Source organism: Paroedura picta, chromosome 7, assembly GCF_049243985.1.
Source record: "Paroedura picta isolate Pp20150507F chromosome 7, Ppicta_v3.0, whole genome shotgun sequence".
Lineage (NCBI taxonomy): Eukaryota > Metazoa > Chordata > Lepidosauria > Squamata > Gekkonidae > Paroedura > Paroedura picta.
Window position 1 is genome coordinate 88259840 of NC_135375.1, and position 16177 is coordinate 88276016.

General features: G+C 42.3%; 1 protein-coding gene across 3 annotated transcripts in view; it reads right to left on the reverse strand.

Moving 5' to 3' along the window:
• SUSD1 (sushi domain containing 1) overlaps window positions 1-16177 on the reverse strand; it is a 59206-nt gene that overhangs the window by 17156 nt on the left and 25873 nt on the right. For all 3 annotated transcript variants that reach the window (XM_077345305.1, XM_077345304.1, XM_077345303.1), the window contains 5 exons: window positions 15004-15095; window positions 14223-14409; window positions 10715-10809; window positions 8492-8678; window positions 515-608 (listed from right to left, as the gene is read on the reverse strand). In XM_077345305.1, coding sequence (XP_077201420.1) covers window positions 515-608; window positions 8492-8678; window positions 10715-10809; window positions 14223-14409; window positions 15004-15095 — 655 coding nt within the window. The remainder of the gene's footprint in view (window positions 1-514; window positions 609-8491; window positions 8679-10714; window positions 10810-14222; window positions 14410-15003; window positions 15096-16177) is intronic.

The window sequence follows — 16177 nt, forward strand, 5'->3', positions numbered from 1 at the left end:
AAAGGCTGCAGACCCCCTCCAGAACTCCTGCAGACCCTTAGGAGTCAGTGGACCCCAGGTTGGGAATCCCTGCCCAAGATAATACAGCCTATTTCCGAATGAGGTGAGCTAAATGTGGCTCTCCCTTTACTAGGCCAGACAGACAGGCTAAATGCTCTTTAATATCCTTTAACTATCCTACTGTATTGATAACTAGAGTGAGTGCTTGCTTACACTTGAAGGGAAATTCAGATCCAGGTTAATGATTGCAAGTGTGGAACTGGGAAGTGTTACCTTTCATATCTTCCTGGGTTAACCAATATAGGAGCAAGATTTTGACTGTGTGGCATAAAATACCATGCCTAGGACATTTCTAAGACCAAGAAGTAAATAAGCAACCTTAAATAAGCAAGTGGTAGAAATTAAATCCCCTGATTTGCTGTGAAATTTAGAAGGACAAAATTCAAAATAGCTGGGTGTAAATATCAGATATATTCCCAGCAAGTCAATCATATACAACAGAAAATCTAGGGACCTTATAGGTCCATTACTTTCTTCGGCCTTCGTAAGGTTGAATACTGGAGAAGAACCTTCTGCTGATATAAATTTCACTTCTGGGCTTCGCGGATCTAAAAGGCAAGCCATATATCACCATTAATATTGTTATTGTGGTAGAAATTGCTTATAATGCACAAAGCAGAACTGTGCTAGAGCAAGTCAAATACCCTGCCTCTCTCCTCTCACTGCTGTGGTCTGGACCTGTTGAAATTGTGTCTCTTCAGGTCAGTACCGCACACACACACACCCCAAACTGCTGGGAGGGGCAGTAATGGGGAAAGGGAATTATTGAGATTCACCCTCCTCTCTTCTCCAAATGGAAATGCTGTTCTGTTTGCAGAATTAATTTTATGATGATGGAATGGCAATTTAGGATCCAAGAATATATATTTAGCATCTTTATTTGCTATCAACATCAATCCGGTCCAGCAGTCTGTTTTTAATGTTTAATTTACGGAGGAGTAGGAGGAGGATGTTGATAAAAGTCCTTGAGATTTCAATCTGAGCAGCAAGTCTGGCCACTGATTAGATGTCTGTGCAAGAATTTGAACATAACTGTCCATGTTCAGCCTGGACAACACTGGTTCTCATGGGAATGTTCTCATGGCTTTAGGAACGTTCCTCTCAATGGAAGTGACCCACATGACTAATAAGAGACTAATTTTAAAAACCCTAATGCTGAATAAAGGATTACAAATTGAAATCCATATCTGAAAACCAATGCTTTCAAAACATGAATAATATTAATGACATACATAAAGAAGGATAGTTTGTTGTCTGAAAATTAATGCAAAAGCTGCCCATTGAGAATGTACAATAATAATTAAGTGCTGTCAAGTTGTAACTGACACATGGCGATAGTCAGGTTGGCATCTGCAACCTGCCATGGCGTTACAGTACGCCTCATTTGTGTCTTTGTGTTATCGGAAGAAGAAGATGAAGAAGAAGAGTTGGTTCTCATATGCTGCTTTTCTCTACCCGAAGAAGGCTCAAAGCAGCTTACAGTCACCTTCCCTTTCCTCTCCCCACAACAGACACCCTATGAGGTGGGTGAAGCTGAGATAGTCCTTATATTAATGCTCAGTCAGAACAGCTTTATCAGTGCTGTGGCGAGCCCAAGGTCACCCAGCTGGCTTCATGTGGGGGAGTGCAGAATTGAACCCAGCATGCCAGATTAGAAGTCCGCACTCCTAACAAATACACCAAACTTGTAGGAGAGGGGTGAAGCTGGCAGCTGGTGACCTTGGATTTGCTTTGATGTACGGGGTTGTTTATAGTTTCATTCTGATCTCTGTGTATGCTATAGGTTAACTTTATGTTGACAGATGGGTGCTTGGAAGGAGAGGAAGCCTAGGTGTGATCTGTAATGCAATGTCCTTGCAGTCATGGAGTCTGGAGATGGGAAATTGCACTTGGGTGTTACAACTATGCTTGGGAAAGTAGGGAGATTACCTTATACAGTGGGTGGGGGCTGACATGAGCTGATGGTGGACCCAATAGGAATATATTGATCTGTATGTGGAAAGGGGAGGGGCCTCGGGTGGCTAAGCTTGCCAACCATATTCAGCACAATCGTGCCACTTCTGGGGTTTCTCCAAGCTTGAAGAATGTTTCAGGGGTTTCTCAACAGTAGAAAAGTTGAGGAAGGCTGGAAAGCTCTGCTGGCATGGAACCCTAGGACCCCCTCCAAAACTTTTTATGATTCCTGCTCAGCTCAAAGACATTAGTCATCTATGGCAGGGGTAGTCAACCTGTGGTCCTCCAGATGTCCATGGACTACAATTCCCATGAGCCCCTGCCAGCATTCTCTGGCAGGGGCTCATGGGAATTGTAGTCCATGGACATCTGGAGGACCACAGGTTGACTACCCCTGAACTATGGCATACTGAAACCCCAAACAAAGACAGAAATCAAACTCTCTCCCTGTCACCCAGAGCTTCCTTGTCTGAATACCTGTGGGCAATCCTTCCATGCCAGAGGTTGTCTGGCTGCTCTTTCTAAGCCTGTTTTATATTCATGTTCAAGGCAAATGAATAATAGCACCATTCCAATTTATATGACTTTCTCCAGAGGTCACTTACAGAAGGGGAAATGTATTTGGAAGCATGCACAAAATCCCAAAGAGATATAAATGAAGTCAGACACATCCCAGTCATGATGGATTTCCTCTTTCTGCACATGAAGTGCCATTCCAGAGATCACTCTTTCATATCTTTTTGGCTACTATGTGATCAGTGCTTAAGGGCAAACTGGATGTTTATATAAAAATACATGCTTTTAAAAGCCCTGATTTCAGGATCGGGGGAGATTTTTTGAAAGCAAAAGCAGCTTGGGCGGGGGGAGGGGGGTTCAACTAAGGACTAGCCATGTCTGGACGTGTGAGTGCTTAACCCTTTCATCTTGGTGCTTTCCACACAAAACAGCCTCTGACGAGAACGTTGTTGCGTTAATGACAACAAAGAGGCTTTTTACAAAGAATAGCCATGGCAGCTTCATGGTAATCATTTGTTTTAGCATGGAGTTAAGCCAATAATATTTGATTCTCATTTAAGAATGGAGTGCAGAGAGGAAGAACAAGAAGGTTATGCATTCATTAGGATGCAAAATGACCAGAATGTTTACTTGTTTATTCTGCTTGGAGTCCACCTTTATCATTCAGGCTCATGAACCACCAAATCAGCGGTAGCTTTATGACAGGGGTAGTCAAACTGCGGCCCTCCAGATGTCCATGGACTACAATTCCCATTTGCAAATGCTGGCAGGGGCTCATGGGAATTGTAGTCCATGGACATCTGGAGGGCCGCAGTTTGACTAACCCTGCTTTATGAGACGTATGTAGCTTTTTCACATGCCATCTGTGCTAATTTTGTGATCTGGGGGCTTCTTTCAACCCTTTTACTGAATACTGAGAAATAATCAGAGGGCCACCATGAACAGAGACCAGGCAAGAAGTAAAATCACAGGACAGAGAAAGTCCTTCGAGAGGACATCTGACAGAATGACGCAAGGCAGGGGAGCATATGGAAGCAGAACAGGAGACAGAGAAGCAGGGGTGGAAAGAGAGAGGCCAGCATATATTAGTCATGTGGCTCTTCTGATTGATGGGGATTGTGAATGTGGCATTCCTAGCTGTGGAGGGGGTACCACTGCGCAAAATCAAACATAACCCACTAGGAACTCTATACGTATCCAATTGTACTGCCAGGCTGGGACTCTAAAAAAGGGGCCAGAGCATTATTTGTAGGCTTTAGAGGGAGAAACTCAACTTGTTGAGTCACAAATAGTGCAGGCTTGCACTACCACCTGACAAATTCTTGAATCGTTTAGTAGACTGCTATAGATGGCCAAGAATTGGTACACAGGAGAAGCACGGTTCATGGGATTCATAATACTCCAATCTTGGCCCATTTACACTGGCGCCCAATTTGTTTCCAGGTATATTTCTAAGTGTTGGATAGTTCAGGATCAGCATACCAAAGAACGCCTACTGTCATACAAATCTACCCAACTAGTACGATAGGTATGCCAACTTTCAAGTGGGACCTGGGGATTTTCCAGAATTATAGCTAATCTCTAGACTACAGAAATCAGTTCCCCTAGAGAAAACGGATGCCTTGGAGGGTGGACACTATAGCTGTATACCCCACTGAGGACTCCAACTCCAAATCTCCAGGAGTTTCTGAACATAGATCTGGTTTAAAAAATGCCCACTGGTGGCCAGAGTGAACTTGGCAACCCTTAGCTATAGTTATCTCCTGAAGCCCTGCTTTAGGCTTTCTGAGGCTGGACTGAAAGCAACACAAGAGTAGGCCATCTTGCACAGAGAGTCAAAGCTATGGAATTACCTCCTCAGGGAGATTCATTTGTCTCCTTCTATTACTGTCTTCTGCTGACAGGTGAAGACTTTTTGCTTTATCTGGCATCTCCTCAATGACTCCTCCTCCTGCTTCATGTTTTAATATGCTGCCTACCACTTATTGAGTTATTTCAGTTCTGCTTTTTAGTTGGTTTTATGATGCGTTATTAAGCTGGTTTAATTGTTAAATGTCTTGGTGATTCTGATTGTGCAGAAGGCAAGGTACAAATGCTATAAATATAAAATTAATAACAACAGCCTCATCGCCCTTTTTGAAAAAGGAATTTCATTGTGGTTTGTAGTAATATAACATCTGGCAAGGAGACAAGTCATCAGTTGAGGATTTTTATTAGTATTTTCACCTCAGCTACACTGGAGAGAAAGTACCACAGTGGTTAAGGGACTAGAAAAATTACTTCCTAAGAAAAATGCTGAGGATACTGAAACGATTTATCAGCTGAAGTTCAACAGCTTCACCTAGTGGATGATTATAGATTGGGGGGGATGTAAAAAGCTTACAAATGCTCCCTTGGTGTTTCTACTGGGTTAACGTTACAGGGCATCCTCAGCTAGCACACTTTCCCCCCATGTGAAATGCATGTGAAGTATGCACAGGTATTTCACATTTGTCATGTGATCGTAGTACATAATGGGTCATAGCTTGGACTCTATGCAGTATGAATGGAGTTGTACTACGTAAGGTCTGATTCCTCCCATGCCACCTTCTGTTCCTCCTTGGGAACATGGACCTTCAGGAACATTATGGGAGTTGCATTGTGTTGCGGGCTGTTGTGAAAAAGGGCATAATTGACAAGAACAACCTTCCTTCTCAGCTCTTTATCTCCTTCTTTTGAGTTTTATTAGGGTTCGTGGTAAGTTCTCAGAGCTTGCACTGTCATTTCATTTGTCATATATGCTGAATTGTACCCAGCGCAGATTTCATGAGACCCTGGGTTTTTCTGATGGCCCTGGGTTTTCCAAATGGGTGGGATTAAAATAATTTTAATATATATATTTTAATTAGTTAAACATTTATCAGATTATACAGCCATGCATGGCCATGTCAACCTGCTCCCCCTCCCAAAATGTCCAATGATGGGCTTGGAGAGGGTGGGAAAGTGGGGGCATGGGTGGGCATGTACACAGCTATGCCTCTCAACCCCACCACTTCTGGGGTTTCTTGAAGCTTGAAGAACATTTCAGGGGTTTCTCAATGGTATAATAGTTGACAAAGGCTGTCCTAGAGCATTACACATTTTACCTAGTTGGTTAGCACAACTCATAATGGAAAGATCATTTTAGAATTCTGCAAATAATCAGGGTAATTTGTAGATGAATGAAACAGAAGGGATTGATTAATATCTTGGTCAATGAGGGCAAAATTTAATTAACAGGCCAGGACACACTTGTTTTGTTTAGAGGTTGTTTTACATCTGGCCAGTGCCTTGCTTTGAAAGGGCATGAAAAGAAAAAAAACAGATGGCTGGTTTTGTTTAATATATTGCAAATTGTCTCAAGTAATTCCAACAAAATGAACTAATAAATGAAAACACATGTAATCCTCGGCCTTTGTGTTTGGGTGTTTACTGATGTCTTTTGTTGACAACCTACATTGCTCAGATAAGAAATTCAAGCAGTTTACAATCCAAAGTTTTCAAATCCAAAGTGCAAAAGACTCTGTTTACCATTGCATGTGTACAACTTTGCACAAAGTATGGGTCATTCATTTTCCTGTACATGCTCTGTGTGCTCACCAGAATGACTGAACCATTTAAGTGACTGAACCATTTAAGCCCTTGGGCAGCAGATACCTCTTCTGATTGTTACCTCAAATAAAAACTCCCTGCATGAGGAAAACTAACACATCAGAGAGGAAATGGTCTAGGCCAGCTTTGGTCTGCTTACTTCCTGTTCTGTTAGTTGTACAGCTCTAGCTCAGATGACAGAAATAGAGAGGGGAGTTACTGCGTCTATCAGCGTTCCACATAGTCATGGCAGCCACTGAACTGCAGTAAGTGATTTGCCTAAAGCCACTCAGTAAATAAGTCTGAAACAAGTATTTGAATCAAACCCAAATTCACTGTTACCTCCAATGGCTCTACTGCAAAAAAAAAAAGTTCATTCATATTCTGCGTTTTGTCAGTTTGCTTTAACAGGGGCAGAATGATATATTTCACTCCTTCCCCTCAATAAATTACTGTCTGAGGTTATATATCATTCATTCATTCATTCATTCATTCATTCATTCATTCATTCATTCGATTTTTATACCGCCTTCCCATATGGCTCAGGGCAGTTCACATAAAACACTGCAGGGGTAATACACAGTCTAAACATATAACACAGTCATAAAACAACATATCAACAATAATCCAGCAGTGGTTCTAAATTAACAGAATTTCAATAGCTTTGGTTAATGATAATATAATAAGAACGACAATGTAATTATGGAGGCGCAGGTCAAGAGAGTAGCGGGCCAGGCATTCTTCCACCTTCGCCAGGCCCGGCTACTAGCGCCCTACCTGTCCCCTGACCACTTGACCACAGTGATCCATGCGACAGTCACCTCCAGATTAGATTTCTGTAACTCGCTCTACATGGGCCTGCCCTTGTCCTTGATCCGGAAACTTCAGCTAGTGCAAAATGCAGCTGCTAGGGTCCTCACTGGCACACCTTGGAGGGCCCACATCCAGCTGGTGCTGAGGCAGCTACACTGGTTGCCAATTGCTGTCCGGATCCGGTTCAAGGTTATGGTTCTAACCTTTAAGGCTTTATGCGGGTTGGGACCCACATACCTGTCACCCTATGTGCCCTGCAGGGCTCTACGCTCTGCGGGAGAAAACCTACTGGTTGTTCCCGGCCCAAGAGAAGCGCGCCTAGCCTCAACCAGGGCCAGGGCTTTCTCCGTCCTGGCCCCCACCTGGTGGAATGAGCTCCCGGGTGAGCTGCGGGCCCTGCAGGAGCTGTCAGCGTTCCGCAGGGCCTGTAAAACTGAGCTCTTCCGCCAGGTCTATGGTTGAGGCTGGGATTGGCGAGGAAGAACATTGCCCCCCCTGGGCAATGTCCTTGTTCGGGTAGGGGAGAGTGGTATTTTCCGCCGTGTTGGGTATTTTTATAGTCTTTTAGTGGGGGTTTTAACGGGGGATTTTAAGACTACTGTTACCCGTCATGAGCCTGTAGGGAGTGGCGGGAAATAAATCTAATAATAGTAAGATGATAATATAATATGAAAAAAACCCAGGGAGATCAGGCTGGTTCAGGTCATGGAGGAGGTGTCTGAGGAAGGACCAGTGGATGTTTTTGGGTTGGTTAAAGGTAAAGGTAAAGGTATCCCCTGTGCAAGCACTGAGTCATGTCTGACCCTTGGGGTGACGCCCTCTAGCGTTTTCATGGCAGACTCAATACGGGGTGGTTTGCCAGTGCCTTCCCCAGTCATTACCGTTTACCCCCCAGCAAGCTGGGTACTCATTTTACCGACCTCGGAAGGATGGAAGGCTGAGTCAACCTTGAGCCGGCTGCTGGGATTGAACTCCCAGCCTCATGGGCAAAGCTGTCAGACGGCTGCCTTACCACTCTGCGCCACAAGAGGCTCTTTTTGGGTTGGTTGGAGTCAAGCAAATGGCTGGTGGAGGAGCTCCAGAAGGGAGGGGCTTCCCAATGAAGTACAGCAACAACAGCAAAGAAAAGTAGCAGAACAAATGTAGAATCCAGTGGCATCTTTAAAAACAACAAGGTATGAGCTTTCGTGTGTACACACGCTTCCTCAGACACAATGTCATGGCCTTTCTCCACTTTTTGACCATGGAGAACCCCCTGAAACATTCTTCAAGCTTCAAGAAACCCCAGAAGTGGTGCCATCATGCAGAATATGGTTGGAACCATTTAATGACATTGTATCTGAGGAATTGTGTGCACATATCTTGAATAAAACTTTGTTAGCCTTAAATGTGCCACTGGACTCTAATTTTGTTCTGCTGCTTCAGACCAACACTTCCCACTTGAAAGAAAAGTACATCACTTCAATTACCTCTTACACTCTTAACTTTTGCTCTGGTATAATATATAAGAGGGAAAACAAAAAACAGAGAAAACACTCACCAGTGATTGGGGTTGTTATATAGACTATGACACTATGTTCCAAATTTGCTGTGGAAATATTAACAGTATAATTGCTGCCTGGATGTAAATTAAGGCACAGTGCTGGACTCTGTGAACTCTCAGCAAAATCAAAAGCCATAGAATGAAGAAATTCCTTCTGGTACCAGCGTAGACCCTGTACATGAAGCTGCAATGAAGCACATGCAAAGCTGTGAATTTCTGATGGTTTCATACATATCCACTAATAGACTTCCTTAATTTAAACAGACTGAACAAATACATAAGATTTACCATACTTGTGTACAAACAAACTGAAGCCCCTGATCCATGCAGCAAAAGAAAAAGAAAAAGAGGTGGTAGAAGGGACTGTACCACTTCAGGTTACAAGAGGGGAAATACTCTTTCCAATGCTCCTCCATATAAAACATATCGTGCAAAAAACAAAAAGAAAAAACCACCACCCTAATACATTCAGGGACAAGGTTCTGACGAATCCATGCTGTGTTCATTTTATAGGATGACTGCTACAAGGACCATGCAAAATTGAGATCTTCCCACAATCCCCAAGATTATGAAGTGGTACAGTCCAGTCTACCATTTCAGGACTTTCTCTCATGATATGGATCTACCATATCTCCACCAATCCAGCAACCCTAATTCCTACCCTGATTCACCCCCTTTGCTCTGGATCTCCTTCCTATTCTCCTGGAGAGCCAGTTTGGTGTAGTGGTTAGGAGTGCGGACTTCTAATCTGGCATGCCGGGTTCGATTCTGCACTCCCCCACATGCAGCCAGCTGGGTGACCTTGGGCTCGCCACAGCACTGATAAAACTGTTCTGACAGAGCAGTGATATCAGGGCTCTCTCAGCCACACCCACTCCACAGGGTGTCTGTTGGGGGGAGAGGAAAGGGAAGGCAATTGTAACCCCCTTTGAGCCTCCTTCGGGTAGAGAAAAGCGGCATATAAGAACCAACTCTTCTTCTTCTTCTTCCTCCTCCTCTTCCTCTGCTACATCTCTACTGCCCCATTCTCTTTAGTCACCCACCTAGCTATTTTTTTCTCCATGCCTCCTCACTCAGCCATCTGCTCAGTCTTTCCTTCCCACTGCTGCTCATCCCTCACTCCCTCCCTCTTCTTGTAGCCATCCCAGTTTCTTCTCCTGCCTGTCCTTCCTTTGTTCCTACCCCCTCAATCCAATCACCATAACTTTTTCTGATCCTTTCCTACTTTTCTCACTTTTTTCAAACCATTTCCCCCACACGGTCCCTCCCTTTCACCTTGATCTTTTTGTTCAGCCACTGTGTTGCTTATAGTTCAGTGTTTACTCCCCCTGCAACATGTGTAGATGGTGCACATCTGTTTTGGGATGGGGAAGTGAGACTATTTAGCCCTACCATTGTTAAAAAATTATTTTGCAATTTTCTGCAAGCCCTGAGTTACCTACATGGTGGCCACACCTATCTATTAGATATATATATAATATACTGTGCTATCAGATTCTTTCTGTCTGCTCTAGTTATCATATCTCTAAGCCAATCAATTCAGCTCCCTATATAAGCAGGTATTGTTGCTGTTGTTGTATACTTCTAGGATTAGATCCAACCAGTTTTTCCACTGGGGGAAAATCCCTCTGAACACACCGGAGCCAGCGCGTGAGAGAGAGACACAGAGAGCCTGGCCAAATCGCAAATAAGCCCTGATTCCCTGTTACAAGCGAGCCCTGATTATATGCTATGGCTCCTGCTGTGAGGGAAAGGGAGAGAGAGAGAGAGCCGCCCCAAACTGCAAATGAGCCCTGATTTCCTGCTACAAACGAGCCCTGATTATCTCCTATGGCTCCTGCTGCGAGAGGGGGAGAGAGAGAGAGAAAGAGAGAAAGAGAGAGAGAGAGAGAGAGAGAGAGAGAGAGAGAGGGAGAGAGAGGGAGAGAGAGAGAGATGTCCCCTGGGTCCTAGCGCCCATTGCATTCCTGGTTGCAATGTGCTTTCTTACTAGAAAATAAATTAAGTAAATAAAAAGCCAGCAAGATCGAATCTGTTTTTTCTCCCACTATCTCATCTGTTCAAACAGGTTTTTGAGACGTTATCCAAGAGGCAAACATGGGTTGTACATACACATCACAAGCAACAATCTCTCCCTACTATTACCTTCAACAGTGGAAAACAAATGCACAGTCTGATTTCCATCCTTCCCATGCATTCCAGAAGAGCACTTTCACTTACCACATAGTTCTGCTCATACGGTGTTCTTGATTTCCTCTGCCATTTAATACAGGTAACATTAAATATGGAGATGTTGCCAAATACAACTTTTTTTTCTAAGGGAAAAACCAGTAAAAAGTCAGTGGAGCAAGATAATCACAGACTGTGTATCGAGACCATTTAATGAGGGAATGTTGTTGCTCTAATGGATTATACAACACTAATCAAGCAGCTTTGGCAGTCAAATAATTAGTTGGTGAGTTCAAATCAATATGTGAAATTCAGCCCACTGCCCAAAGTTTCTTGGCTCCCTTCAGGCTGACAGCTGACAACACTGAAGAAGCCACAACTGGCAGATGAATCTAGTCTTGGAATGAGGGGGTTTTGCTGTTGTTCACTGCCTTCCTGCCCAGGAACATAGTCTCTGCCCCCTGTTTCATGTCCTTTACTGTGCATCATTCCCTCAGGGGCTTCTTTTTAGAACCACAGTCTAAGGATGCATAAATCAGGGAAAGGGAATGGTAATATATGTTTTGTTTTTTTCTGTTCCCTCTGCCCCCATTTTTTACAGTGGATGTTACAGCTAACATGAGAGTCGTTCCTGTGCTTATTTTCTTTTTCTTCCTCAATGAAAATGTTTTCTGCACTGTGTACTATGGAGACTATTATTTGACAATTCAGAACAGGGGTCTTCAAGTTCACAGGTCAGGACCATCACAGGAAGTGGGGGTCATAGAATCCCATCTGCAGGGTCACAATAATGTCATTTCTTGGTTTTTTTGAAATAACCTGTTGCTGAGAAACACACATACACACATAACAGATCAAGGGTGCCATGCCTTCTGCCTCTCCTAGCATATACACTGAACAGAACAGCTGGTGATGTCACTCAGTGGGAAAGAGGATTCTTTTGGCATCAGTAAGTTCAGAGACTCTGCCTTTTCTTCTTCCTGTCATGTGACATCATAGAATCATAGAATCATAGAGTTGGAAGGGGCCATACAGGCCATCTAGTCCAACCCCCTGCTCAACGCAAGATTAGCCCTAATCATCCTAAAGCATCCAAGAAAAGTGTGTATCCAACCTTTGCTTGAAGAACATTGGCATCATGTGCGAGCAGTTCAGTGGGTCCCAGCTGCCACCTGGGATTCCAGGTTTCAAAAGATTGAAGATCATTGATCTAGATCAGGAGTAGTCAAAACTGCGGCCCTCCAGATGTCCATGGACTACAATTCCCATGAGCCCCTGCCAGGGACTCATGGGAATTGTACTCCATGGACATCTGGAGGGCCGCAGTTTGACTACCCCTGATCTAGAGCATTAGATAACGATAATTCCTGTTTTATATCATGGGCAAACACAACATATTTTCAAGATTTTTTTATTATGGGGCTAATTTTGTTTACAGTATGACAAGCTATGTATACGGTGACAATTTACTGTTGAACAGCTTAAACTGAATTAAATAGTCTTTAATACAATCAATAGTCTTCATACAATCACAATATTAAAGATATAATAAACTGTATTTATTATATCTTTAATATATGTATTATATTGTATGAAGACTCTTTCTGAATCCAAGTAACAAACCTTGGGATTGATTCAGTACTGTGTGGATGCAAGGACTGCAGATCTTCCTCATGTTCCCCCCTCCCCCTGTAGTTCTTTTAGACCCTGTGGAAGTAGATTCCTGAGGCCATGGAGCCCAAGGTGACTATTGACCATGCTAGTCAGGGGGCTATGCTAAGGAAAAGCAGTAGGGAAAATCTGCACTCTCACCCAGACTAACAATTTTGCCCTCCCTCATGGAAACTGCACTGCAAACTGATGATTTTGCCTTCCTTCATGGAAGGTGGACTGTTTAGTTCCCTGACCAGCAGAAAACTGCACTACCTCAGACCATTAGTGTTGGAGGCTTCACTGTTTACGTCGCCTAGGAGGAAATGTTTCAAGGGGGTGTGTTTTATTATCTTAGTGTGGGATTGAATATTGTAACTGGCCCCAAGCCAGTCTCTGGGAGTGATGAATAATAAATCAAATAAATAAATAAATATAAATATGATAATAAGCAAAAAAAAAAAAAAGTACCACAGATAAGTAATTACCAAAATACAAGGAAACACCTGTGCAAAAGGCTACCAATAATGCACTCTATGTTATCTGCATCTGCAACAGTAATAAGAATGTAAACACTCAAAGTCTTGTAAGTTGTTTCTGTTGCGGTCTGGCCAAAATGACTTCCAGATTTTATTTGTTTTCAAAAACTTTCCTCTGTGGCCAAGACTGCTAGAACATATAAACCACTAGCAAGACTTAAATATACAAATGACATAAATATCAAAATAATCTTGAATTGGCATGCTCACTGAATAAAGTTGCTTATCTTGTCAGAACAAACAGAACCTCATACACCTCTTAAGGCTTCTTCTGGGTCTTTCAACAACCTCCTACTCTAAAAATATAACAATGAAAATAAACACAATAAGTCTTTAAACAATTGTACAGAAGACAAAGAGCCATAACTCTACAGAGCATGTTAACATTCCAAAAGCATACTTACATACCAAAATTTTCACTTGGTAAGATAAACCTTCTCCAATTGAGAACCCAGCCTTCAAAGCGACAATCTTCTATATCAGGGGTAGTCAAATTGCGGCCCTCCAGATGTCCATGGACTACAATTCCCAGAAGCCCCTGCCAGCATTCGCTGGCAGGGGCTTCTGGGAATTGTAGTCCATGGACATCTGGAGGGCCGCAGTTTGACTACCCCTGTTCTATATGCTTCTGGTCCGCAAAATAGGAGTTATAATGTAACATCATAAATACAAAATTCACAATATGTCTCAAGTGGATACAATCACAGTAAATCAAGGCTAAAAAACACACTGGCTACTGAGGAATGCTTTTGAAAACAAATCATAATTCGGAAATCATTTTGGCTAGATTTCAAGAGAAACAACTTACAAGACTTTGAGTGTTTATATTCTCATTACTATTGCAGATAACTGAGTATATTACTGGTAGCCTTTCACACTGGTGTTTTCTTGCATTTTGGCAATAACTATGATTCTGATCAGGGACCCTGTTCGAAGTTGTGTACTTCTAAATTAGGTGGGTAAACGCCAGAAGACAAGGATTTCTCTCCTATGGCATCCCTTACACAGAAATTTGGTGTGAAACTCACTGAGTTTTTGGTAACAGACCCAAAAAAAGTTCTTCCAGGCTTTTCCTTTATTTTGTAGTTGTTCTCTTTTATTTCTCCTCCCTTATCCAAAATGGTCACAGTGGATCAATTTTTGATTGCTGTAATGCTGCCCTCAGCTAGGTAAGCTTTTGGATTGTTAGGATTTACATTTTTTTTTGTGTTTTGTTTATTGTTGTGCTTTTAATTTACTTTTTAAATACTGGTTAGGGGGTTTTATGGGGTTTTATGGGATTTATATTTTACGTGACCTGCCCTGAGTCTTCAGAGGAAGGCAGGCTATACATTTAATTAATTGATTGATTCCTTAAGTACAGAACCTACCAGCCACTGGATTTAGTAATGAGAAGCTTGAAATCAAATTGCTGGATTCCGCTTCAATTTTTATACTGTAGTTTGTATTTGGATGAAACGGCAAGCATATCTTTACAGCCACCTCAGCAGTGGTTAGGTTAATCTTCAATTCATTGGCAGTTTTCCTAAATTCATTCTCTAGCACTCTCATAGTAACCTGTATAAAATAAATAAATAAGAAGTCAACTCACAGTGCCAAGTGTTCATGGCTTTATGTAAACCACCCAGAGCCGGATGGGATGAATGAATGAATGAATGGCATAGCTACAACACCAGCTAAACAGGCTAGTAGTACCTCTTCCCTAGGAAATTTTGGGGACAAATTTTGCAAGAACTAACACAAGTTCTAGCAGCTTCGACAAACTCCCAGAATTCTTAGAGGGAACACTTATAAATAACGGAATATAAGTATACATAGATTTGTGGTTGAATACACTTTAAGAATAATTTGAGGTAGCAATATTATCAGCCCAAGTTTAAATCTGTATTAGAGATGCAGCTGTCCTGAACTGGTCTCCTGAGAACTACCTCAGGCTAATCAGAAAGTAGAAGCCTATCTTCTACACACCAAATAAACAAAGGGCTTTTTATTTGCTGCAAAGGTTCCTAATTTGGCCCTGTTTTGTGCCATTTTTAAGAAACTTTGGGCATTCAAGTCAAGTGGCTTTATAAACTACTTCACTCAGCAACATTTGCAGAAGAATCTCTTATACATACAGTCTGCCCACCCCACACCCCAGGTTTGACTCACTCGGTAAGTTTCGTTTACACCTTCACTTTCATATTGCCTCCTCCATGTCAAACAAGAATTGTTCACTGCTAAATCAATAAATGGTTGTATTTCTGCAAAAAACAAGAAACAATTTTTTGGGTGCAAACTTTCGTCACTTGGTGTTTTGAAAGAAGAGAGATGGTTTCTTCTTTCTGTTCAGCATCTCATGTCACCTGACTAAACATAATGTACATATTATAGACAGAGGGAATCTGACAGTACAAAAAAAGTGGCAGGAAACAAAATGGTTAAGAAGATTATTTCTTGAAAGCTGGGAGAGCCTGAGAACTATCTTCTCAGGTACCAGACATGATCAAAATCAAATTTATTTCACTGTTCACCGAAGTTCATAGCGAGTAAAAGAGTTTAAGAAAGATAAATTAACAAAACTTCACAATGCAGACACAGGAAATGCTTACCTTTAAAGCACTTTCAAAAAATCTTTCGCCTGCTAAAATGACAACACAAACTCTTCCTTGTTGCTATTGCTACAAAAAATAATTGCTCAGTCTCACAATCTCTTCTTAGCTTAAGGATTTCAGTTCTCTTATGGAATCTTGCTTCACACACAAGGGCATCCCTTTCACTTAGTTCCTGCGTACAAAATTCTGCATTAATTTCATGGAATATGCATAAGTGAAAGGAATGCCCTTGTGTGTAAAGGTGTGTAATACCACTTACTCCTGTGTGGCTCATATACCCATGAGCACACACTAGGCTGCCTTATACTGACTCACTTCACTGGCCAATCAAGGTCCATGTTGTTTACCTTAATTATCAGCGCTCTCAGCTAGAGGTCTCTCATATGACCTACTACCTGATCCTTTGCACGGGAGGTGCCAGGTTTTGGACCTGAGACCTTCTGCATGCAAAGCAGATACTTCACCACTGAGACATGGCCCCTAGTTCTAATCCCAACCCTTCCTCATTTACATTTGACTATCTTGATTTCAGTCATCAGCAATGTTTTCTCGTCATGCATGCTGTTATTGAAGAAGGCCACTGGATGCCACTGTTGTTCTGTTAAAAACTTTTGAACGCAAAACTGTTTGGGGGAGAGAAGAAAAAAAAAAACATCCTCAAAGATCCCTGAAAGGCAAATAGGGAGAGGGCAACTGAGCCAAAACAAAAAACTTGTGATGGTAAAGAGATG